The following is a 22,707-nucleotide window of genomic DNA, read 5'->3' on the forward strand; positions in this document are numbered from 1 at the left end:
GGAGACTGCATGGGCTGCAGTAAGAAAACCATTTTGGTACAGATCACTCCTTGCTCTTGTTTGAACAGCAAACCAACACATGTACTTTATTCAAAGATTTATCGTAATAAGTCACATTCCTTCGAGTTTTAATACCTATGTAATCTACTAGTAGCTGCGCGCGCATGTACTGTACCGAAACTACAAAGCGGAAAAAGGGCAAACGAGGTCTTCGAACGTCAAGCGACAACGACGCTTAGGCTCGGACTCAGGCAGAATCACCTTATTGCAATCTAATAGTTATACGGACTGCACCAGATGAAGGAATGAGGCGAGAACCAGTAATACGGCGGCATGGGCTGTAACGGCGTACAAGGCGGCGTTCCTACTCCAAACGAATCGACGTTTCTTGCAACGGGAGACGGCACGCGCAATCCTCCGCCGCATTCCGACACGCCCACCGATTCTCTATCGGACGCGTCGGCTGCCGACGGTGGTGCCGTCGGTATCAAACTTCCGACGCTACTTGGGCCGTGAAGGACAACGGGTCGCTCCAGCATTGACATTGCCATGGCAACCTCAAGCTCCGCCTCACTCCTTGGGGGTGCCGCCGAGGCCGACTCCTTTGAGGCTTCCGTCGCCGCCGCCACCGTCGTCGTCGTCGCATCGGAATTCTGTTTCTTTTTCTTTCCGCTTTTCGTCACCTTGAGGTTCTCCTCCATATGACGAGAACAGAAGCCGAACTTTTGGACTTCCTTCCAGCATTTCGGCTCGGCGCAAATTCTGCGCCACTGCTTGCCGTTGTATTTCTGGACTTCGCCCGTCGCCGTCGATCGCAGTTCGCCTTTTCGAAATCGCACCGACTTACCGACTCGACCCTTTGCAACGACGTCGACTCCCGGTCGCGACGACGATGACGACGACGCTTCGACGGAATCGCGCGGCACGAGACGACGATGACGACGACGCGTTTCGATCCACGACCACGGCGTGATAAACGGACGCACCTCGGCCTGATCGAATCGCTCCACTCGTCGTCCCTCGGCAAATGTGACTTCGACTCGAACGGGTTTATAGTCCTTGTGCGTTATGCGCCCAACCGCGTACGTGCACGCGGCACTCCCGCCCTGGCTGCCCCCTTTGTCGAGTCGACGGACGGGATACAGGATTCGACTCGATATGTTGAGATGCTTGGCTTTGGGCACGGAGTCCACTACAAGTCGAGGCAGAAGATCTCCATCGTCGTCGTCGTTGCCGTCGTTGCGTTCGATTTTGTGAATTTCTTCGCCATTCGACGACGGCACGGCAACGATGACGGCAGCATGTGACCGTTGATCGTTCTCGTCGTCGTTCGATCGGGAGTCAAATTGAACGAACCTGACGGCGTCGTACGTGCCGTTGCCGTACAGATCGCAGAGGAGTGCCGTCGACGGAAGATCAAAGGGATCATCCATTGAAGTTGGTTCGGGGGGTGCTACAAAGCGCATATTCATACGTACAAAGAGGCGTTCGACGTATCGGGGACTCGCGTGCGTTTGTAAGCAGGAATTTTACCTCGTTTTTGAGCGGGTTTTTGGCTTTTTTAGGACGCTCGCGTCGCTTTGCTCTTTTTTGTTCGGTCCAGCGCTCGTGCACGTTCGGGCGTGTTCTCGCCGCGCCCACTCGTACTTCCTACGTTCGGTTTGGAACGGCGACGTCGTTCGGCTGTCGGGCACCGATTTTGGGACGCGTTTTTTGACGAATTGGAGGTGCGTGTTTAGAAGGCCGCGGGTTCTTGTATCTGTGCTCTCGCTCCAGTTGCAACTTTTATTTATAGTGCGTGATGTCAGAGGGGATTACCCTGTTACGTTGTTTCTTACTAGTATTTGATCCGGGCGGTATAACGAGTCAGACGTCACCAAGCTACAATGATGCGCAGGTCGACCGTTCGAAAACCTTGAAATATGACCGAAACTGCGCCGAGATCTTTCCGAGACGACGGAGGCGATATAGAAACCCAAGCCCACTCGACCGCCGTTCCAAAGAAACGAAAAAAACGACGCGAAAAGCCAAACAGGTGAAAGCCGATCGAATTTTCGACACGAATCCGTACGAAATCGGTCCGCTTTTTAGACGAAAGCAACCGGACGACGTTCTTTCGTCACAGGTGGACAGCGGGTTTGCAGAAAACGCGCCTGGGCACGGACAACAGGCGGACGACGCCGCAACGGAGACGGGAAACGATCAGGAGTTGCCACGCGACGAAGAAGTGCGTGTTCGCGTAGAGAAATTTATTCGCGCCTTTTTTTCCTTATAAACGGACGTGTACTGTACTAGCAGAGAAGACGGGTCAAAAAATCGAAAAATTATCGCGATGACGAAAGTAGGCACACACAAATTAAAAGTCTGGTTTAATTAAATATTTTTTCAGGCTTCGTTCTTTCTGTTACAATTCACAGCGCCGATCGGCTGAAGCCAAATATTCACATTTCGCATCCGGTCGTCCGAGTTCACATAATCGACGCAACATCCGGATGTCACGTGAAAAAACTCCACGCCTCTCGTCAAGTGACGTCATACTTCGAGAAGGACAACGCGAGCGTTGATTACGTCATGCCCGTATTGTCACAACCGTTTAGCATTAGAGAGAATAGGTATAGATAATTGTTTGTCTATGTTTTGCTAATTTTTTTGGTTGAAGAACTCTTGTTCCTTGTTGGGAAGAGACTCTCGTCTTCAATGAAGATTTCTCCCATTTTTTAGCCAATGACGTTATTTTATTTTTTGAGGTAAGACGATGAATTTCATCTTGTTACACTGTAAGCCAATCGAAGGATGTAGATTTTAGACTTCCTTGGAATGAAAATGACGGATCACAAGTGGACGGGCAAGAGAACGTATAAGGGATGGCACCGCATTGCCTGGGCATTTCTAAAGGTATATTAATTAATTAATTAATATATAGTGAATGTTTTGGTCAAGTAGCCTTGGTTTCTTTGCTTAGTTACGCGGTTCGTCAAATGAACCGAATTGTGAAAAGCGTCTTCGCCTTCAACTGTTTCACTATCCCACTCGAACTCAAATTGGCGACGTGCTTCCGGATGCCGTCGAGGTGCGCGAGAATCTCGCCGCGCGCCCCCGAGATCTTCTCTTCCTCTTCCATCGTTTTTCGTCTCTCCAGATTTTTCACATCTACTCGTCGTCGCGCTGTCCTCGCGTGTCGTATCCGTCGACCCTTCACGTGACTCCTCGCCGCATGGCCGCGGGACAATTGACGGCGCACGCCGCCCAAAGGCCCAGTCACCTCCGCTCTCTATTACCCACGGAAGAAGTAGGAAATTTCGTCGTCGTATTGAATAGTAACCGTGTTTCTTTCCCCAGGAGAGAGGCGAGCAGACATTCGAAGAGCTTGATAAGACGAGAACACTGGGGTACCAACGAGCAAATTTCCAATTACTATTGTTCTATTTATTTGATTAGCAGTAGTGCTGCTGCTGCTGCTTCAATTCGTCAGAAACCCCCAATGTGGAGTCGATTGCCTGGACAGGTAGACAGTTATCGTGATAATTCATCAGAGGCTCTGTTCTTTTTTTTTTCTTTTTTAGACATGTCGAATTCCTAATCGTCTTATGCATTCTCTACCAGCCGGCAAACGGGGCTGTCTGGCGATTACGTTTTCGCACGATGGCCGGAGTCTAGCTGCCGCCTGTGGCGACAGCGATCTTGCCAGTTTTCCTATCATGATATATGAGGTCAATCCCCAATGCCCGATTTCTCTTTCTAATGCATCCAGTATTGTATCAGATTCCTTCGGGCGACTTGAAAGGTCAACTCTCCGGTCATCATAATCTCATTTACGACGTCTCTTGGTCGTCGGAAGACAGGGAATTGATTTCCGCTTCATCTGACGGCACGGTGAAGTAAGAAGAGAACTAAAGAAAAAATGGATTTTTTCTCTAAATTTTGCTTGGAAAGCGTGTGGGATGTCAAGTCATTGCGTTCGAGTCCCGTGCAAGTTCTACCTCATCCTTGCTTCGTCTACGCCGCCCAGTATCATCCGTCGGCGCCGTGGCTCGTCGTCACGGGCGGCTACGATCACACGATACGCGCGTGGTCGACCGAGACGCCGGAGAAGAACGGACGAGTCGGGTTTTTTTTTCTTTTATTCGATTTGTCGTTAGCGAGAATTTCTTTCGTTTGTAGTTACTAAGAGAGATGGACGGTCATCGGGGTCTGATCAACAGCATCGTATTTGACGCTCACGGTATATTACGCAGGACTGTGTGCATTCATTTCACTCTGTGTCCTTAGGAATAAAGATGTTTTCTGGTGACAGCACGGGAATGATAATCATGTGGAAAACGGATACGAGTCAAGAGGAAACAACGGATGGTACGATGATCTACTAGTGTTTTATTCTTTTACATCATCTATATCAGTTCATCATTGGACGGCACTGCAACGAATCAAAGATCCAGAAATCCACGTAATCTACATTCCCCCTCTTTGCTTCTAGAAATGAATATCCCCCCCTGTAGGGAGTAGCCATCAATCAGATCGTCCTTCATCCGAACGCGAGACGCCTTTGCGTATATTCTCGCGACAATACAGTCCGAATATACGACTTACGAATGTACGCTTACTATACTCCCCCGCGCAAAAAAATAGTCGTACCGTTTAGCAATGCCGTCGTGAATCGCTGCGTCGGCGCGACGAACTTTCGCGAGCGTCTTCACTGCGCCGTCAGCCAATGCGGCTCGTTTGTAATGGCCGGTTCGGAGGACGGGCGCGTTTACGTGTGGAATTCGGATTCCGGCGATCGCGTCGCCGTCTACGCCGATCTGCCGTTCGGTCGTCCCGTCGCCGACGTCGCTTTTCATCCGCACGATCACATCGTCGCTTTTTGCTCGTTCGGCGACAATCAACCGATTGTCATCTACAAATTCGTTCCTACAGAAAATGGTACTAGGAAAAAAAGAGGGGAGCGAATAGCGGGGGAGTTGCGTTTATCTTAGTCGCTGATTTGAGATCGCCGCCGCCGCCTTCGACGACGTCGCGTTCCATGGCCGATGCGGTGAACCAGAGAGTCCTAGTGGAGCGCGTCAGTCGTCGCCTTTCCGCTGCACTTCAGGTAAAAAACGAATGATTTTTATATAGAAAAGAAAAATTTCTCTTTTTTTTTAGACGAGCAGGACAGCCAGAGAGACGACGACGACGATCTCGCGTCGTACTCACGATTTCGAGACGACGTCGCTGTTGAAAGATCCGTGGCAACCGTCGTTCAAATCCGGTTCGTGCGACGTACGCTTTCTTCTCTTTTTATTCTACTCATTTTCCCGGCGCCCCAGTGAGCGGCACGCACGACGACGACGACGACGAACTGCGACAGACGACCGTGTCGCCTCACACTCTTCCCAGCTGGAAGCTGGCGGCTCAGCTGGCAGCGACGGGATCGCTGCGACGACGTCACCAGAGAAGCGGCGCGTCCGACGCGACGACGGAAAGAAATCCGGTACGTGTGCCAAGCACGTAGGTGGAAAAAAAAATGATCTTTTCACAGCTTACTGTGACTTGGCAGTCGAGCCTAACAGGGACGATTCCGCCGCGAGTGAGAAGCCCGCCGCCGTCAGAATACGTATGGGGGGGGGGGGGGGGGGGGGGGGAGGGGACAGGAAGTGTAATCCTGCAGCTTTTGTTTCAAGTGTCGCGCTCTATACGACTACAAGTCTGCACGCGGAGACGAACTGTCGTTTGCAAGTGGCGACGTTTTGGCTATCGTTCATAAGGAGAGCGACAATTGGTGGGTAGCGCAGGCGGGCGACGGGAAACAGGGATACGTGCCGACGAACTACATCGCTCCCTACGGTAACCTACACGCGTCATTTGATGAATTGATACGTAGAAGGGGCGTGTGGACATGTAGACGTTGTCGCTGACATGGTGTCGGAAGCGGAGGAGTTGCAAGAGACGCGCGAAAGATCAGGGATAGGGATTCCGCTGTTTGGCGTGCCGTTGGCCACGTCGCCGATTCCGCCGTCGCCTGCTCCTTTTTCGACTGAAAAAGAGGAGGTACTGGAATCGTGTTACATTGAAAAGGAACTTAGTATTTTGTAGAGCAAGTCGGTGGATATTAGTGAGGAGAAGAGCAGGAGGAAGAAGAAGAAGCGACGAAAAATTAATGCGGCGACTAATTAGAATTGGCACTTGTTCGTCACGTGTAGATGCACGTGGCGTCTAGCGTGCGGCGTTATAAGATAGGACTTTGGTCCTTGCCAGATCTATCAGCGTCAGCACCTTGGTTTCTTCTCGCGATCGTATTGCTCTACGTGACCGCCCAGCAATTCCATATACGGACAAAAACGGCTACCCGTCAAGCATCACCACGCGACGTCGGCGACGGCCCGTCGCCGTCGCCAAAGAACCAATCACAACGGCTCCGCTCCTCCTCCCTCCCCGCCATAAAACCCCTCGAATTGCGACAAACTCACCACAGCGTCCTCTCGCCTCTCGTGCCGATCATGGAGCAACCGAAGGGAACGCCCAAGGTGCGACGACGCAACGACGTACACGCGAGAACGACTCTCTTTCTCCCCCCGTAGAGAAAATCGGCGTCGATAGCAGATATGGGACCTTTTTACGTCGCTCCGTAAGGAAAAAAAAAACGAACTGCGAGTGAGTATCGTCGGACGAAAATTTTCTTTCTGTGTCTATAGTCGCTCTGAACGTCGCCCGTCCTTCGTCGACTTGACGTTGTCGTTGTATGCACGGTAAAAAAATCGATCGAGAACGAAATTCTCGTTGCGCTACAGACCGTATTTCTAAAAAAAGACCGAGCGACTCAGTGGCATCGTCGACGGCGGTGTCGGCCGCGTCGTCGCGGGCGACGTCCGCGTCGTCGCGGGCGGCGTCGGCCGCAGGAACGGCCGCGTCGACGTCGCAGGCAGGAACGCCGGTGGCATCGGCGTCGGCGCCGTCCTTTCCCGCGGAAAAGGATCCGACGGTTTTCGAGAGTCTCGCCATAGCCGAAAGGAGCATCGAACAATTAGTCACGCTGTCGAAGCCGTGCGTAAACGATTGATTGATTGATTGGTGGGGGGAAGTCTATTTTTGCTTTTTTTAGCGGCGGCGATGAGGCTACGAAGCGTGAGTTGACACCTGCGTGTATACGTTCGCGCGCTCTAATGTGTTCTTCGTCTTTTTCTTTTTCTAGAGTCTTTGGTGGACGCCTGTGGAACGGTACGTGAGAACGGCGTTTTTTCCTTTTCTCGCGCTCAATGACTTCCGTCTAGTTGTGCACACCGATTCTCGATTCCGTTTCGCGATGCAAGGCGGAGCTGGAGAGGGTCATCCTTAACAATGACAGAGACATTGTGAATAACAAGATCGAGGAGAAGGCAAGGGGGACGATACATTATAATCTTTTTTTTTAGATAGAACAGCAGGTCATGGAGGAACAAGAGCAATGTGGCGTCAAAATATCAGGTATTCAGTCAGTGCGATCTGTTTTGTTGACGGTGAGCTTTGGCTATAGCTGAACTCGACATTGAGCAACCCGCAATGGGAGTCGATATTCTGCCTTTGAAGTATGACCCGGAAACGGAAAATCCCGCCAGCAAACAGGATCTGGCCAATCGTAAGCACTTTGTGCCGGGCTTGAGAAAGGTGGTGGATCCCAAGCGTTTGGACGAGGTGCTTATTCAAAATTGCTCATTTTTTTAAAATTAAATGTTAATCGTTTTTATCTAGATGGTCGACAATTTGGTGACGTGGGATTTTGACGCATTCTCGTTTAAGGACGTTTGCGGTTCTCATCCGCTTGTCTCCATGTGCCACTTCACTTTTTGCGTAACAATTTCAAATAATGGGGCATTGGCGTCTGATTGGGTCTGTTGATTATTAGCATTGGGACTTGTACAATCAACTTCACATTAGAGAGTCCGTTGCTGTGAGATACTTCTGCGAAATAGAGGTGCGTGTTCCATCATATACACATATCAAATACCGGTACTCTTTTTTTCCTTCTAGGCAATGTACAACGACAATCCCTATCACAACTGCCTTCACGCGGCTGACGTCGTTCAAGCGACAAACTTTTTGCTGAGTGCGGCCAGAGTGAGGGTATGCTGAGAGGGGAGGGAAGCCGCTCTCGCCTTGGGAGGGAGATGAAACGATTTTCTTTTTTTTTTCAAGCAAATTCTCTCGCTGGATGAAACATTCGCTCTTCTATTTGCCGCCGCCGTTCACGACGTCGATCATCCTGGTTTCACTAACGAGTTCTTGTGGCTAATACGTACGTTTTTCTTTCTTTCGTCTCTTTGTGTGTGTGTGTACGCACACGTCTCATTCCAGAGGATCCTATTGCCGTGATGTATCACGGCGTTCGCAGCCTCGAGCATCATCACGTGAAGCTGGCGTTCAAAACCCTTTGGGTAAGAAGAGAAAATATATCGCCTTTTCTTTGTTTTTCAGCCTGTATGTCGCTTCAGAGGTCTGAGGACTACAATTTACTGAGTGGGACCACTTTCGACAAAACGCAAGCACGATTCGAGAAATTGGTCTCTAGACTGGTAAGGCGCCAATATGATCATTATGTGTTTTCTTATACAACTTCTTCTTCAGGTCCTTGGCACTGACATCAGCGGCGGACGTGTTGCCTCTCGCCTGGCTTCACTCTGCTGTCTCGTCAAGGCAGATCAGGATGCGACACGACCTGAGGGCAAGGTGGATGTAGAAAAGGATCCCGTGTGGAAGAAACAGAGACATCGCGTGAATGTAAACAAAATGTAAAAGGAGGTGGGGTAAAGATGAGATTTTTTTTCTGCCTAGTTGATGAAGAGCATTCTCAATTCCGCCGATGTCAGCAACCCGGGACGCCTATTCTACATTGCCGACAAGTGGAAGGAGGCGATAACCGAAGAGTTCTTCAATCAAGTATGCTTTGCAGTTTAAGGTATCTTTTCTTTCTTTTCATGTTTTCTTTTCACAGGGAGACGAGGAAAAAAAGAGAGGGCTTCAGCTGACTTCCATTATGAACAGAGAGGCAAATCCGGCAGTAACACAGGTAAGTGGAGGGCGTATCAACTGATTGATAGATAGATTGATTGATTGATTAACCGCGTTTTTTCTCAGCGTATGTTTTTGAACATCTGCGTGTATCCATTTTGGGCCCAGTTGGCCAAAATAATTGAACCCCTTGGGACGGTGCCGCCGAAAGGCGAAAAGTTGCCAATTGACGACGCAGTGCAGACTGTATATAACAATTTGGCAAAATGGTTCGAGATAGCACCCCCTGAAAAGCCGGATGACGAAAAGCCACCTGAAGCAAAGCCGGCTGATGAAAAGCCACCTGAAGCAAAGCCAGCTGATGAAAAGCCACCTGAAGCAAAGCCGGCTGATGAAAAGCCACCTGAAGCAAAGCCAGCTGATGAAAAGCCGGCTGAGTAGTCTGGAACATTCTCTATGCGAACCGTTTTTTGTCAATTGAGTTGACGTTGCGTTACTGTTTTTTTTGGGGTCTGTTGACTTTGAGATGAAAATAAATCACCATGGAAACGAGTTGATCTAACGACATGATTGGCAGGTGCCAGACATCCGCTGTATCCCGTGTTGACAATCGGACGCCACTCGCGCTTAATTCATTCGCAAACCGAACATGGCCGAAGAACAAGATCTCTACGACGACTCGGAAGAATACTGGAAAGTTCTAGAGCGGCGCAAAGGATCGGTGCCGGACGTTCCTCCGCCGCCGCAATCCTCGCCACAAGAAGAATTTCCACTCGGGTTAGAGCTACACCGACCGCCGTTGCACCTTCCGCCCCTTCTGAGACCAACCGCGGAGCCACCACGATCGAAGACGCGTCGTCGTTCGTTGCCTCTGCATTTGCAGGCGTTGCAGGCGTCGCAGCCGCCGTCACCGCCGCCTCCATACGAATTGACTGGGCCGCCCACGGGACCGGCGCCGTTGACTATGAGTCTCTTTGGAGGCGGTCCTGTGACTCCGAGAGGCGGCCGATTACCTCCGCTTCCGTCGCGACCGCCGGCGCAGTTAGACCTGGGAAAAACGCGTTCTGTTTTGGATCAACCCGAACGGAAAAAGTCTAAGTCGGACCAATGAAAGCTGCATGGGCATCGATAAAACAAGAATCTTCTATTAGAATTGTTGTTGCATTATTTTCTGGCAAAATACGAAAAACTGTCGTTCGCATATCGTGTGTCTGCTAATAGGATAATTGATGGCAGCATGTCAATCACTCGCCTCGACACCGGGTCGTGTTAGCTCATCTGCGCACGGCGACGTCTTCGCGGCGCCAGTCGCAGCGTCGTCTTCGTCGAGAACGCATGGCCGAGCGACCAGGATTCGACGACGACGAAGAAGATGAAGAACTCAAGGCCGTGAAGGACGACGAGAAAGGAAAACGGCCGAAAGTGAAATTCGAGTTGGAGGAGGAGTACAAGAGTCGTCACACTCCATCAAAATACGCGCCTTGGGAACCCGAACCAACGCTGGTTCCCTTCTCCTCTCCCGTCTCGGGCACGTACACGTCGCGAAGCGACGATCTTAGCTGTTGGCCTCAACCGGTAACGAAAGTCATAATCAGACAGCGCGAATTACTTCCTTCGTCACCGCCGCGAACACCCGCGCCAGCGCTTCCACAGCAGTACTCGAAGCCCGTCTTACCGACGTTGATGCAGAAAGTGACGCTACGCAAAGCGTCGCCTACAAAAACTGCACCGCGAAAACTCGGTTCGCCACGCAAGACCAGTCACGCGCCGCAACCGGCCCCGCCACTCACAGGACTACCGTCGCTCAAAGCGACGTCGAAACCGACGTCGCCCAAACGCAAGCCGCCGCAACCGGCCGGCTACCGTCTCCCCATGGTCCTACCGCCGCCCGCGCGTCCTCTCACGCTAGCCGCGGTGGCGGCGGCAGCGGCGGCGACTCCGCCGCTCGCGTCGCAACGTCCCCACGAATACCACGAAGATCCCTCGTTCTCGCGAAAGCCGCACAGTTGCGTGCGCCCGCCGCCGAAGCCGCCTCGACGCCTCTCCATGCCCAAACCCGGTACGCTCTTCATCAAGGGATTCGGAATGCTTCCGAGACCCGATCCACCGCCGCCGCTACCCCAATCGACTGTCGCGTATCTTCCGAGGATTTCCCTGCGAATGCCGCCGGGAAACTTTCGATCGTATTACGGAATCGTGCGACCGGTGCCGAGATTTCGGCCGCCGCGCGGCGACGGCGAAGGTCCCGTCGAACGCGACTACATCAAAATCAGTCATCCCTGCACGTTGCACGAGCGACAGCGTCGAAATAGCGAACCGCCGCCGGATACTAAAAGGAGAAGAGATAGGCACGCACGCTGTCGCCCTTTGACGGCCGCCGCCGCCGAACCCGACGATTCCGACGATTCCGACGATTCCGACGATTCCGACGTGTCGGTTGTGGTTAACGTCGACGTGGAGCGACTGTGCTGGTCGCCGACCGAAGCGACGTTGTGGCGAGTGCCGCGAGGCGGAACGGGCACGACCTATTGGGATCGAAACGATAGGATGTGGACGAGGAATCCCGGGAGACATCGATGGTGTTGGGATCCGTTCTTGGACAAGTGGCTGTATTTTTTCTAGGAATCTCTCTTTCCCTTGGGACTGACTTGACCTTGACTCTACACTGATTGATTTGTTTATTGGGTAAGCAAATTCTTGCTACGTATAAAAACCGGCAGTTGTTTGTCTCACTGCATCCAACCGTGCCTCTCGATTGCGTGCGACGCGTTTATATCTTCTAATTGTGCATAGACAATATCTAGAGAGCGACTCGGATGGTGAGACGACAAAGACACATGGGCCTAACATTTGTCACCTTTAAAGTCTTCTATAGAGGCATCCGTACCCTCTAGTGGGTCAGTGAACGGAACGACTCTTTCCTAGAGAAAAACGTTTGTAAGGTATGCGTGTTTTAATTGTACTTTTCCATTTAACCTGTTCTTCACATTTGTACACTTTGGAAAAGAACGGATGGCGAAGTGCTTCGCTCGCCGAACAGCGTTCTCGTAAATCAAGCTTCAGCATTCTACTCAATATATCCAGCGCTGCGCGCGAAAATATACAATTAGCCGAGACAAGTCGATGATCTCGACACAAACCGTCTGGATCGTTCTGAATGGCTTTGAAAAATACTCGAAAATCTTTGCCTTCCACCTTGTTGAACTCAGTCAGAACATAATTGCGAGCCTACACGAGCAAAAGATACAGATTTCGTATAGATAAATGACACCGGCGCGTATCAAATAAACCGATTCGTCAATTGTGTCTAGTAAGTCATCCGATGGAGTTCCAAGCAAATCAATAATTAGAGCAATTTGATTAATTTCTGAAGACTCACTAACTAAAAAATACTAAAGATTATTTGGTTTCTTTTTACCTGTTTCTCCGGGAAAAAGAGCCTCTCCTCTCAACATCTGAGCCATTATGCATCCGACAGACCAAACGTCAACTAGGGAAGAACACATCTGGGTTTTGAGCAGAGATAAAACGTCTCCTTGCGTTTTCCAGAGTTTCCGTAGTTTTCCCAATTAAACATGATTTCGGGAGCACGATAGAAACGAGACGTGACGTAGCCCGTTAGCTTCGAGTCTTGAGTGGCCTCACGAGCAAGCCCAAAATCAATAATCTAGGGGCACATATGTATGATGAACTCTATTCTCTCTGAAAAAGAATTTCTATTTTGAACGTGCCTTGATTTCATAGTCCTCGTTAATAATCACATTGTTCGGCTTGAGATCCTAGAGAATCAAGTGTACTACAACTACGTCATCGCTATTGTCTTTTACTCGATGAATTATCCCAGCAGAATGAATATACTAGAAAAATAGAGATGCTGGAAATTTTCTGGATTCTCGCAACTGTCTCACCTTTAGCCCCCTTAGTATTTGATACGTTACTTTGTGAACTAGATCAAGCGACAAACGAGGCTGTTCCTCAAGAAAGATTTCGAGCGAATAAGGCATCCAGTGCGTTACAAAATAACTAAATGAGAGGAAAAGCAGATGCGAGGAGCGCTGTCTCTTAGAGGCTATATGCTCACATATCCGTCAACTGCCCTTTCGAAGAGTCTGGACTAAATGCGTCGACAAGGCTCACTACCTACAGAAAACCTACTATAGTGTCACTGGCGCGCGCGTTTCATTCCCCTTTCGTCCTACATTGGGATGTTTCATGTGCTTGAGGAGCATCAGCTCCCGGTACGTTCGTCGCGCGTCGATTTTCGTTCGAAACGCACGATACAGTTTTTTCAGGACTACCTGCTCCTTTCTTTCCGTATCATACGCTGAACTGGAAACAGGAAAGTGCTGGTTAGACTTCCGGCGGGGGCGTGCTATCACAAACTGCCGTTTCTCTCTTTCTATTTTTCTTACCAGACAATGCCGTACGAGCCGCATCCAATGGTCTTTGGTCGCGTGTACTGACGGCGTATAACCCACGTTCTACAGTTGTCGCATTCGTGGACGTCGAATCCGCGTCTCGCGTAGTCGTCGTCGTGGCGATTGAATCGTTCCAAGCCCCTTCCAATCGCACAGATTAAATGTAGCATCCTTTCTCGTCTCGTCCGTTACAGAACGGTGAGCGGACGGCAGGATCGTCGACTTCGAGGTCTCTACAGAGTCATTACATCGAGTGCGCGAATTTGCGCAGCGCTAACGCAATCGACACGCGCGATGGCGTATCCACCTCCAGATCCGCACGGTCAACCGCCGAATCCAGCTTATCCTCCGCCGACTGGAGTACCGTATGGAGCTCCAGGTGCCTATCCGCCTCCTCAAGGAGCAGGAGCAGCGTATCCTGGCTATCCGCCTCCCCCTGGAGCTCCACCAGAAGCGTATCCTTCAGTTGTTCCAGGCTATCCAGGTGCCTATCCTCCCTCGGGATACCCTCCGCCTCCTACAGGGCCTCCAACGACCGGCGGTGTGTACCCGCCGACGACTGGAGGCGCGTATCCTGGCGGGTATCCTGGTGGCGGGTATCCTGGTGGCGGGTATCCTGGTGGATACCCTGCTGGAGTCGGCGTCGCCGTTCACGTCGATCCACACGCCGCCGCCGGTCATCATGGTCATCACAAGAAGAAGAAGCATAAAGAGCATAAGCATAAGAAAGAACACAAGCATAAGAAAGGGCACGGTTTTGGACATGAATTCAAGGACATGAAAAAATTTCACAAGAAAGCGAAGGTGCGCAGTTCGATTTGAAATAGCGTTTTTTCAGAAAAGTTTCATTATCTCTGCAGAAACTGAGCAAAAAGGCTTTTGAGGGTTTCCACTCTTCATCGTCATCTTCATCTTCCTCCTCGTCAAGTTCAGACTCCGACTGATTGCGTTTTAGCTGCCAACACACGAGATCAGTGAATAAAAAATGTTTTGATACTGTAGGCATATTTAAATCTCCACTACATTGTAAATCAATCAGTATAGGTATTGGCTCGGAAGTGCGTGCGCTAATGCCATGAAAAAGAGAAGCGCTGTCTACCTTTTGGCAGCGATATCGGCCCTATTTCTCTTCTGTCAGCTTGCCTATGTATTTTACTCGGTAGATTTTACCTGCAAGACTCCCAATTTCTGTCCACCGAACGCTTGCATCCTATAGAACGCGCAGCCGAGCCTGTGCGACGAAATGCTGGCATTTTCCACGCACTTCGCCTCGATCGCAGCACAGCACGACATCGCGCTCTTTCTCGTCGATCCGGACGTTATCGCTCTGTGGTCGACGAGCCCCGCGGCGCACAGAACGCGACGCGGTTGGGTCGCGTCGAGAACGAACGTCGATCAGTATTGCCAAAGACAAAGCGTCACGTTGGGCGTCATGGAAACCGACTGGCCATCGTCCATCGTCGATAAATACCGATTGGTAAAAATTTATGACGTCATAAATTTGAGAAAATAAAAGGAGAAGCGTTTCGATGTAGAAATTGCTACTGGACGCGTACGTAGACGCCGGTTTTCGGTACGTGAACGTGACCGGATTGGATCCCAAATTGTCGGCCTCGTTCGGCATAGCGAAGGCCGACCCAGTTCCTTATCACTATCTCATCTGGCGCGATCGAGTCACCGTTCATCTGGTCGTTTTCTACGAGAGAGGAGTCGAAGCCTACCTTTGGCACGGATCGACCGACCTGGCGAAATTTGCTGTTCATTATAAACGTCATCCGTCCGTTATTCCAAGCGAAGGTGACGACGTTGTTACGAGACATTTTCCACTGACAGCGGGAGCCTATCAGAAGTGAGTCCATTGAGGTATCTAGGGGAGTGTTCAACTTGTTTCCCTTTAGATTTGATTTCGCTTCTGTTGCTATTGGACACGTGTTTGTACAGGCTCCTCGCAACGCAACCGACTTTCTTCTTCAGCTGGCGCATAGTCAATTCGTCGAGTGCAGCGCAGAACGAGCCCGTCAATTTGCCAGCAAGAACTCCGCCGGCGTCGATCTCAGCGCCGACGACATCGCCTATCTCGAACAAGCAAAAGAAATAATCAGACTTGGAAAAACCGTTCTGAACGACATCGGTATTCCGTTTTGGCTGAGCAGCGGCACGTGTCTCGGTGAGGATCGATACTTTCCCAACGGGACGTCCCTATCTTCTCGCGTCTAGGCTGGTTCCGCCAGTGCGGCGTCATTCCGTACGGTAAAGACGTCGATTTCGGTGTTTTCATTCGAGACTATCAAAGCCGTTTAACGCAAGCGATGATCAATCGCGGTTTTACCCTGAAGCACGTTTTCGGAAAGGTAAGAGCCCACAAAGCGAACGAGTCATAGGGTCTCAGCCGACTCCTTGTTCTATATTTGTTCATAACAACAATACGTAGAATAGGTACTACAGTAGTTCTGTTCCCGTGACTACAGTGTGGTACAACTAATCGGGGGGTCTGTGGCTAAGTGACTACACTAACATGGTAACCGTTCCGCTAACATGATAACCGCTACGTTGGTCAGTACGAGTTCCCCTTCGCCGAAGATCATCGTTTCTGAAACCAATTCGTTTCTAGAAATCGTTGTTCGGGTGCGCGACCTTTGTGTTTAGACAAACTATACTTCCTGTGTACCCCCCAGCAGTCCTACTTCGTAGACTGCGACTGCGTTAGACTGTACAGCATTCGTAAATAAACATTGCATGCTTTAGGTATCGGATAGCTTCGAGTTGTCGTTCGTGCGTTTCGGCGTCAAATTGGATCTCTTCTTTTTCTACGAAGAGTCGGACCACGTGTGGAATGGCGGAACTCAGGCGAAATCGGGCAAAAAATTCAAGTATGGTGTCCTACCCCTCCGGCGTCCCCTCCCTCTTCCTGTAGTCCTCCCCTGCACCCATTAGGTACACCTTTCCAAAATTCTCCCTTTGTTGGGCGGAATTAGTCGGAATACTCCTACGCGTTCCCTGTCAAACTTTGTCGTACGTCGAAGCTAATTACGGTCCCAATTGGCACGAGCCCGTTCGCAATTGGGATTGGAAGTCGAGTCCGAATAACGTGCGCGAAAACGGTGTTTGGGATCCTATGGAATGGCCGCAGGTCATACAGGTGTACGTGTGAGAGAATTGGGAACGTCTCTCTCGCGACGACGTGCGGCGCGCGCGCGCGTGACAGCTGCGCGTGACTCGCCGCGACGCGCGCGCGGGGTCCACATGGGGGGCTGTCAAACTTTCGAAACTGTATTGAGACAAGTCTATACATTACCTTCCCCCCCCTTTCGCGGTTCTCACGCTCATAAAAATGTCCTATATTTGTCGCTGTTTCCGTTCTCACGAATGTCTCAATTTTTCTGTCGTTACGACAGAGCTTCGCTAATTGCCACGCCCCGGAGGCGCGTTCCTGCACGCGAAACTTCGAGCGCGTCGAACGCGCCTCGAAGGCGGTCGCTTTGTTTATCGTCTGCCGTTTCTCAAACTATCGTTGGCTTGCCAATCTCGCGATCGAGTGCGTCATTGCGATTCGAAAATCAGCATGCACGCTTTCTCCGCCTCCCCTGAGGCAAATTGAAGCATCAACTTCCGGAACCACGGTTGACCGTCCCCGTATTCTATATATTGCTTCTCCCTTCCTCTTCTGCGGTCGCGCCGAGCCTCGAACTCGTTGGGATCCCGATGATCCAACGTCCGAGGATCGGCGACGCGGGGGCCGTCGAATATCCGCAACGCCGCGTTATCGTTAACTTGCGGATTTGCGGCGGCCATGCCCTAATAGATTTAAGATTCGCGATTCGGTGCATGCATGGTTTTCGTCTTGGCGTATGACGTCGGGGCCAATTCGACGCGGGCGTGTCGTGCTCATTAGGCAAGCGAACGTGCCGAAGACTGAGAGTCTATTTACCATTTTTGCAGTGGGGTTGTTTGCACCTTCGACCATTTAGGGGGTCGTGCCACCACGACGGGCGGAAATTAACCGCAATTAATCAACGCTGAAGCGCTTTTGTCTAGCTCTTGACGAAGCCTGGGAATCTGTCGGGGGCCCGGTCAGCTGCAAGTCGTGGCTTTCGAGTGGGCAGGTCTAGTTGCGCGACTTTAGCCAAACAATGTTTGTCTACGCTCTCGTTACGGACTCAACATTGATTGGAGCTAATTCGGTGAAGTTGCGGTCGTTCTTCGTACGCCGACTCCGCCTACGCACGTGCATATTCGACACTGCAAGCCACTGAATAAATACAACCGCGGACCGGACTCTCGAATCAGTCTCGGTTCTCCCACGCTCTCGTCTGTCCATGGCTACGGCACACGCGCCAACGAAAGATAATTCGAGTCGAAGCCGAAAGCGACTCCACTCGACAACGACGACAAAATCTTCGCCGCCCCAACCTCTACCACCCGATCACGAATTCCTTCAAAAGTTTCATCAGGAATACCTCGTCAAGAAGCAACAGCGACGACTGATGCAAAGAAAAGCGGCGAACGCGCGCGAACGCAAGCGCGTCGGACGCATCAACGGCGCTTTCACTCAGCTCGAAGCAAAGCTCCAAGAGTCGAACGTCTCCCCGCCGAACGACCAATGCCTATCGAAAATCAAGACCCTACGCTCGGCAATCAACTACATCGACTCGCTCAAGCGTCTATTGCACGACGCCGATTCGTCGATGCCCTCGTCGCCGAGCGACGCTCAGTCCGATTGCATGTACGCCACCGACGGCACGGACGGCACCGACGATTTTGGTCCCGTCGATTTTAAATGTGGGCCGCCGCCTCCGCCTCCGCCTCCACCTCCGCCGTATCATCGTACTACGACTTTTTCCGCCGCTACTCCCGCCGCTTTTCCGTCGTTTCAACACAGTCTCGCCGACTTCGCGTCGTCGCCGTCCCTTCGCGACATATGGCCCGAATACTACGCCGCCGAGTCGAATTCGTCGAACGTGATTCAGGCGGGGGCGGGGCCGACGGGAGCGACGGGATCGTGGGATCGGACGCCGAGCTTTTACGGCGGTCTTTCGTCGACCTATTCGTACACCTAAAAACTCGATTTTTTTGATATAGAAAAATTGCATGCATGGACACTGTAGCTATGTTTTCGTGTTGCCCTTTCCCAGAGTGGACACGAGGGCTTTTCCTGTGGTATTTTAGATATCTCTAAAGTTGGAATGTGTCGTCGAATTGCGTCATTCGGTTTTTGTTTGGAATTCCATAGCGATCTTAAGGAGGCTGCATTCGAATCGTTTGAAATATATAATTGGTCGTAGAAGACCGGATGCGATGATCCGCCCGCGCCTTCTTGCCAATTGGAACTTGTGACTCTCGTTAGTCCGATCGTATCAGAACGATCGATGCCCGTTTGCGCTACAGATGTCGTTTAATGTGCACATATATGCCGAAAATTCAAAGTGCGTCACGTTGTTGATAAACCTTTCTGATTGAGTCATCGTGCTGCTCCCCTCATTAGCCTTACACGCACCCATCAATTTTGGTTTAGCGAGGAAGCAACGATGTTGATTCCCAGCTGCCAATCAGTCGACTTGTCTCTTGTCAAACACAATTTAATAAAGCGTTCCAAAGCGGCTGTCTATTCGCGCCAAATTTGTACCAACACCCCGCGCTTCGCGTGCCACGCGTTGATATCGAAACGTCATGCACTCTCGCGATGACGGCAAGACGTGACGAGATCATTCGCATCTCGTCCCTTTGCCTCTTCTGGTACCTCATCAGTTCGAGCGCCAACGTGACGAACAAGACCTTCTTCAAAGCCCACGGCCTACCGATCACCGTCTCGCTCGCCCAACTCGTCTCGAACGCGGTCTACGTCAATATTCTCCTTCGACTATGGCGCATACCCGCGTCGTCGAGTCTCGCGTCGACGTCGTTCTACGCGAGAAAGCTCGCACCGCTCGCGCTCGTCAAGCTCATGGTGACAACGATGTCGAATATAAGCGTATCGAGAGTATCCGTGTCCTATGCTCACACAGGTGCGACGAGATACCATCGCTCTTTTTCTCGCTCTCTGACTCGCGTTTTTTAGTTAAGGTAACATTGAAACTATGCGTTTCGGGGAAGAGTCAGCACACGGCAACGCGTTTTTTTTGTTTCCTATAAAAAAAAAGGCTCTGCTTCCCTTCTTCACCGTCGTTCTCTCGCGAATCATTCTGAAGGAGAGACCCGGATGGAAAGTGAGCGAGCACAACTCTAGAACGTCGAAACGCACAACGCACACTCTTTTTTTCTCCTCGCGAAGGTCTATCTCTCGCTCGTGCCCATCGTCGCCGGCGTCATGCTCGCAACGATCACCGAACTCTCGTTCGACTCCATCGGACTGATCAGCGCTCTTCTCTGCGGATTCTTTCTCGCCTTTCAAAGCGTCTTTTCTAAGAAAGTAAGTGCTCATAGTGATACAAGGGGGGAGATCGGAGGGGGGTACAAACAAATAAGGCTTCTCGTTTATTGTGCGACCGCTAAACTTCCCTAGTATTAGTTCGGGCGTGGCCTTGATAGGGAGTGTGACACGGATATTGGATTCGCGTTGACGTGCCGCAAAGCGGATTTGCCATGATCGACGGACCGTTTTCGCTCTTTAGGAAGCGTTCGAGCCGCGCTCGTCTTGACAGCGGTTTTAATTATTCCCTTTTAAGATCCGATCTCTAAGAGGCAATTTATCACAGCGCGCGATATGTGCGACTAAGTAGGCGCGGTCTTCTCTTCAGATTCTAATCGATTCGGACATTCATCGCTTCCACCTCCTTCTCAGACTGACTCAATTGGCCGTTCTCTTTGTCTTTCCCTTTTGGCTGTGGAGCGAGTCGGGCTCGGCTGCGACGAAATCGCAGTGCGATTATGGCGTACGTTGTCCAACTCTTTTTTTCCTCGCCACTCGAGATCGTCTCCCGTCTTCTTTTCAGAGTTCCTTCCAGAATCCCGTCTGCTCGACGTTTCTCTTCACACTTTTCCTTTCGGGCGCGTTGAATTTTTTTCAAAATGTCGTCGCGTTCACCGTTCTCGCTTCCGTCACGTCGCTCAGCTATGCCGTCGCGAATAACGTGAAACGAATCGTCGTCATAGCGGTGTCGATAGCCGTTCTTCACAATCCCGTTACGCTAGTCAACGTGGCCGGCATGACCGTCGCCGTTCTGGGCGCTCTTTTGTATAATAAGGTCAGTCAGTTCTCAGTGGATGGTGGTTATGTTTGATATCGTTCCTAGTTTCAGTACGAGGGAAGGAGATCTCCGCCTGTTTTGCCTCTGTTTAATAGAGATGATGTCGTCAAAAATGGTGCCGTTATATGACAGATCTACTTTATACACAGATGATGCGCTTTGTCGCAAACGGAAAAATGAAAATCGTAACGTAGTACATACAGTATGAATGAATTTGTTTTTCTTTCTTTTTGAAGTTATTTATGTGTGGACGCTTCGAAAAAGAAAAAGAATCTTCCAAAAAAAAGTCGTCATTTTTGTCATGCCAACACGTTCTTCAAACTGTCTACAAAAAAAGGTCGGTCAATGCAAACGTCTCAGGCATTGCTATAAAATAAAATTCTTTAGATGGAATTCATCACAAAATAGCGCAAATTTTAGAAATCCTCAACTTCCTTCCCCCTTTTGGAGAACCCTTTTTCGACTTCTTCTTCTTCGCCTTTTCCGCCGTTTCATCGTCGGCGATCGCCTCGATCTTCAATCCCATTCCCGTGCTCACGACGGAAGACGACTGCTTCCGATGTATCTGATGCATGACAATCCGATACGTACCCGTTACGCTGTTACGCGAATCGCGTCCCGTCTTCTCGAGATGATCGCGCGTTATGCCATAGTCGTCCAAGACGGCGTGCGCTTCGAGCGTCGTCGCCAAGTCGACGCCGTCCGTCTCGAGCGGATGAACGGGATAGGGCGGCAACGATTCGGGAAAGTGCACGCCGTCGAGCCACGCCGCGCCCCGTATCTCCGCAATCGTCGCCCGATTCGACGGCACGCTTTTTAGGAGAGACCCGATCAGTGTTCGACATGCGGCTGTTACGTAGTCAGGGACGCGATATGCGCCGTCGATGATTCGCGCCTTTAGTTTGGATATGTTTTCCGCGTGAAACGGCATTACGCCGACGACCATGAAGAAAAGCATGACGCCGCACGCCCATATGTCGACGGCCGGTCCCATGTAGTGAGCGTCTTTGAAGAGCTCCGGTGCCGCGTACGGCGGCGAGCCGCAGAACGTGTCGAGATGGTCGGACGCTCGCGCTTGCTTGCTGAAGCCGAAATCGCAAATTTTGACGACGCTGTCGTTGGTGAACATGACGTTTTCCGCTTTGAGGTCGCGATGAACGATTTCCTTTTCGTGCTAAAGAGAAAATTTCAGAAGAGGTATAAGCAGAGAAGTAAAACTAAAGCCTCGTAGGTCAGTCAGCTACAGTGGATCCCTTCCCCTATACATGTGGATGCTTGGCAGATGGGCCAGTCAACATTCCTATTGTGTGGCTACAATTATTCGATGACGCAGTAAAGGTGCAATACTGAACTATAATGTTGACGAGTTGCAGCCCCCGAACAAGTACAAGAACTAAACTGCCTCGTTACAGCTGTTCACTGACATAGCAACAGCAGATAGGTAGATAGATAGATGACAGGTTTCTCTGCATCCGGACTACTCAGGCCTAACCCAGTCACGTTCGAGTTTTTCTTACCATGTGTTCAACGCCGGCGATTACTTGAGCGAAAATCGGCTTCGCGTCCGCCTCCTTCAGTCGGCCCTCCTTCGTTATGAGAGCGAAGAGCTCGCCGCCGCTGGCGCACTCCATCACGATGTGCAATTTCGTCAGCGTTTCGACGACTTCGTAGATTCGTATGATGTTTGGGTGATGAAGGCGTTCCATGGACGATATCTCGCGCGAGAGGAGGCGTCGCGTCTGCGCGTTCAGCGCCGTTTTGTCCAATATCTTTATCGCGACGCGTTCTACGAGAGAAAAGAAGGTAAAGGGGGGGCCCTCCCCCCCAAACGGGGCGCCCACTCCCTCGCCTTTCGTAAGCGAATGAATGCCCATTTTGACTTGGGAGAAATTTCCGGCGCCTAATTCGCCTCGTACGCGATAGAGCCCGACCCGACGGCCCGTCGAAATGTCGCGAATCGTTCGCTGATCGTTTTCGAGATCGTGCTGGAGTTTTTCGTAGGCGCTGATCTTTCGCGTGCGCTCTCCGCCGTTCGTCGTCGTCGACGCGCGCCGCGGCGGTGGATCGGTTGAAGCCATATCGATCACGAGCTGGGTAAACAAACGAAACTTGCCATTGCTTATACGGGAATTTCGATATACGAA

The 22,707-nt window shown here is 51.0% G+C and overlaps 9 protein-coding genes and 1 long non-coding RNA gene across 19 annotated transcripts; 6 read left to right on the plus strand and 4 right to left on the minus strand.

The window, feature by feature from the left end:
- Positions 1-54: 54 nt before the first annotated feature.
- LOC136190492 (uncharacterized) lies at positions 55-1,776 on the minus strand. Its single transcript, XM_065978665.1, has 2 exons — positions 1,534-1,776; positions 55-1,453 (listed from the first exon to the last, which is right to left on the minus strand). The coding sequence occupies exon 2, from the start codon at positions 1,431-1,433 to the stop codon at positions 273-275; it is 1,161 nt and encodes a 386-aa protein (XP_065834737.1). The 5' UTR covers positions 1,434-1,453; positions 1,534-1,776; the 3' UTR covers positions 55-272.
- Positions 1,570-6,239, plus strand: LOC136190477 (jouberin-like). Of its 5 annotated transcripts, none has more exons than XM_065978644.1 (26): positions 1,570-1,727; positions 1,842-2,035; positions 2,092-2,227; positions 2,296-2,341; positions 2,390-2,612; positions 2,660-2,747; positions 2,800-2,895; positions 2,963-3,070; positions 3,140-3,289; positions 3,340-3,389; positions 3,439-3,505; positions 3,564-3,710; positions 3,763-3,878; positions 3,934-4,102; positions 4,162-4,222; positions 4,270-4,350; positions 4,398-4,444; positions 4,497-4,591; positions 4,640-4,920; positions 4,974-5,089; positions 5,143-5,248; positions 5,307-5,470; positions 5,519-5,593; positions 5,661-5,823; positions 5,882-6,027; positions 6,079-6,239. In XM_065978644.1, exons 2-26 carry the CDS (start codon positions 1,923-1,925, stop codon positions 6,151-6,153), a joined length of 2,919 nt encoding a protein of 972 aa, XP_065834716.1. In that variant the 5' UTR covers positions 1,570-1,727; positions 1,842-1,922; the 3' UTR covers positions 6,154-6,239. The 5 variants fall into 5 exon arrangements, 4 of the variants coding, with proteins under 4 accessions (XP_065834716.1, XP_065834713.1, XP_065834714.1 ...); XM_065978641.1 differs by having other exon boundaries at positions 1,573-1,727; positions 6,073-6,239; XM_065978642.1 differs by having other exon boundaries at positions 1,573-1,727; positions 3,442-3,505; positions 6,073-6,239.
- Positions 6,180-9,513, plus strand: LOC136190479 (3',5'-cyclic-AMP phosphodiesterase 4C-like). Of its 2 annotated transcripts, XM_065978648.1 has the most exons (20): positions 6,180-6,503; positions 6,558-6,604; positions 6,672-6,725; positions 6,787-7,020; positions 7,079-7,101; positions 7,169-7,194; positions 7,248-7,328; positions 7,389-7,440; positions 7,490-7,647; positions 7,705-7,803; positions 7,859-7,927; positions 7,984-8,076; positions 8,149-8,248; positions 8,308-8,387; positions 8,445-8,525; positions 8,578-8,730; positions 8,785-8,889; positions 8,945-9,019; positions 9,088-9,334; positions 9,365-9,513. In XM_065978648.1, exons 1-20 carry the CDS (start codon positions 6,180-6,182, stop codon positions 9,400-9,402), a joined length of 2,139 nt encoding a protein of 712 aa, XP_065834720.1. In that variant the 3' UTR covers positions 9,403-9,513. The 2 variants fall into 2 exon arrangements, with proteins under 2 accessions (XP_065834720.1, XP_065834719.1); XM_065978647.1 differs by having other exon boundaries at positions 9,088-9,513.
- A 558-nt stretch (positions 9,514-10,071) lies between these two features.
- On the minus strand, positions 10,072-13,653 carry LOC136190491 (mitogen-activated protein kinase 11-like). 3 transcript variants are annotated; one of them, XM_065978664.1, is made up of 14 exons: positions 13,374-13,653; positions 13,161-13,290; positions 13,043-13,101; positions 12,870-12,984; positions 12,789-12,818; positions 12,693-12,740; positions 12,502-12,628; positions 12,380-12,451; positions 12,252-12,328; positions 12,102-12,189; positions 11,938-12,047; positions 11,819-11,882; positions 11,676-11,761; positions 10,072-11,621 (listed from the first exon to the last, which is right to left on the minus strand). In XM_065978664.1, the coding sequence occupies exons 1-13, from the start codon at positions 13,547-13,549 to the stop codon at positions 11,691-11,693; spliced, it is 1,167 nt and encodes a 388-aa protein (XP_065834736.1). In that variant the 5' UTR covers positions 13,550-13,653; the 3' UTR covers positions 10,072-11,621; positions 11,676-11,690. The 3 variants fall into 3 exon arrangements, with proteins under 3 accessions (XP_065834736.1, XP_065834735.1, XP_065834733.1); XM_065978663.1 differs by having other exon boundaries at positions 10,072-11,626; XM_065978661.1 differs by having other exon boundaries at positions 10,072-11,761.
- LOC136190507 (uncharacterized) lies at positions 13,629-14,380 on the plus strand. Its single transcript, XM_065978692.1, has 2 exons — positions 13,629-14,183; positions 14,240-14,380. Exons 1-2 carry the CDS (start codon positions 13,674-13,676, stop codon positions 14,321-14,323), a joined length of 594 nt encoding a protein of 197 aa, XP_065834764.1. The 5' UTR covers positions 13,629-13,673; the 3' UTR covers positions 14,324-14,380.
- LOC136190515 (uncharacterized) lies at positions 14,030-16,241 on the minus strand. The gene is made up of 3 exons (XR_010670574.1): positions 15,709-16,241; positions 14,550-15,663; positions 14,030-14,334 (listed from the first exon to the last, which is right to left on the minus strand). It is a non-coding gene; the product is annotated as an uncharacterized lncRNA (long non-coding RNA).
- LOC136190486 (ribitol-5-phosphate transferase FKTN-like) lies at positions 14,446-17,480 on the plus strand. 2 transcript variants are annotated; one of them, XM_065978656.1, is made up of 7 exons: positions 14,446-14,538; positions 14,596-14,856; positions 14,915-15,228; positions 15,278-15,546; positions 15,597-15,730; positions 16,125-16,249; positions 17,415-17,480. In XM_065978656.1, the coding sequence occupies exons 1-7, from the start codon at positions 14,455-14,457 to the stop codon at positions 17,419-17,421; spliced, it is 1,194 nt and encodes a 397-aa protein (XP_065834728.1). In that variant the 5' UTR covers positions 14,446-14,454; the 3' UTR covers positions 17,422-17,480. The 2 variants fall into 2 exon arrangements, with proteins under 2 accessions (XP_065834728.1, XP_065834727.1); XM_065978655.1 differs by lacking the exon at positions 17,415-17,480 and adding an exon at positions 16,314-16,762.
- A 208-nt stretch (positions 17,481-17,688) lies between these two features.
- Positions 17,689-18,583, plus strand: LOC136190504 (transcription factor SUM-1-like). Its single transcript, XM_065978687.1, has one exon. It carries the CDS (start codon positions 17,696-17,698, stop codon positions 18,434-18,436), a length of 741 nt encoding a protein of 246 aa, XP_065834759.1. The 5' UTR covers positions 17,689-17,695; the 3' UTR covers positions 18,437-18,583.
- A 471-nt stretch (positions 18,584-19,054) lies between these two features.
- LOC136190499 (solute carrier family 35 member E1-like) lies at positions 19,055-20,848 on the plus strand. Its single transcript, XM_065978683.1, has 7 exons — positions 19,055-19,381; positions 19,435-19,439; positions 19,517-19,582; positions 19,648-19,785; positions 20,114-20,248; positions 20,309-20,560; positions 20,609-20,848. The coding sequence occupies exons 1-7, from the start codon at positions 19,060-19,062 to the stop codon at positions 20,690-20,692; spliced, it is 1,002 nt and encodes a 333-aa protein (XP_065834755.1). The 5' UTR covers positions 19,055-19,059; the 3' UTR covers positions 20,693-20,848.
- On the minus strand, positions 20,769-22,703 carry LOC136190489 (serine/threonine-protein kinase NIM1-like). 2 transcript variants are annotated; one of them, XM_065978659.1, is made up of 3 exons: positions 22,413-22,703; positions 22,081-22,349; positions 20,769-21,737 (listed from the first exon to the last, which is right to left on the minus strand). In XM_065978659.1, exons 1-3 carry the CDS (start codon positions 22,639-22,641, stop codon positions 20,961-20,963), a joined length of 1,275 nt encoding a protein of 424 aa, XP_065834731.1. In that variant the 5' UTR covers positions 22,642-22,703; the 3' UTR covers positions 20,769-20,960. The 2 variants fall into 2 exon arrangements, with proteins under 2 accessions (XP_065834731.1, XP_065834730.1); XM_065978658.1 differs by having other exon boundaries at positions 22,081-22,703.
- Between the last annotated feature and the right edge of the window lie 4 nt (positions 22,704-22,707).

Source organism: Oscarella lobularis, chromosome 8 (assembly GCF_947507565.1).
Source record: "Oscarella lobularis chromosome 8, ooOscLobu1.1, whole genome shotgun sequence".
Classification (NCBI taxonomy): domain Eukaryota; kingdom Metazoa; phylum Porifera; class Homoscleromorpha; order Homosclerophorida; family Oscarellidae; genus Oscarella; species Oscarella lobularis.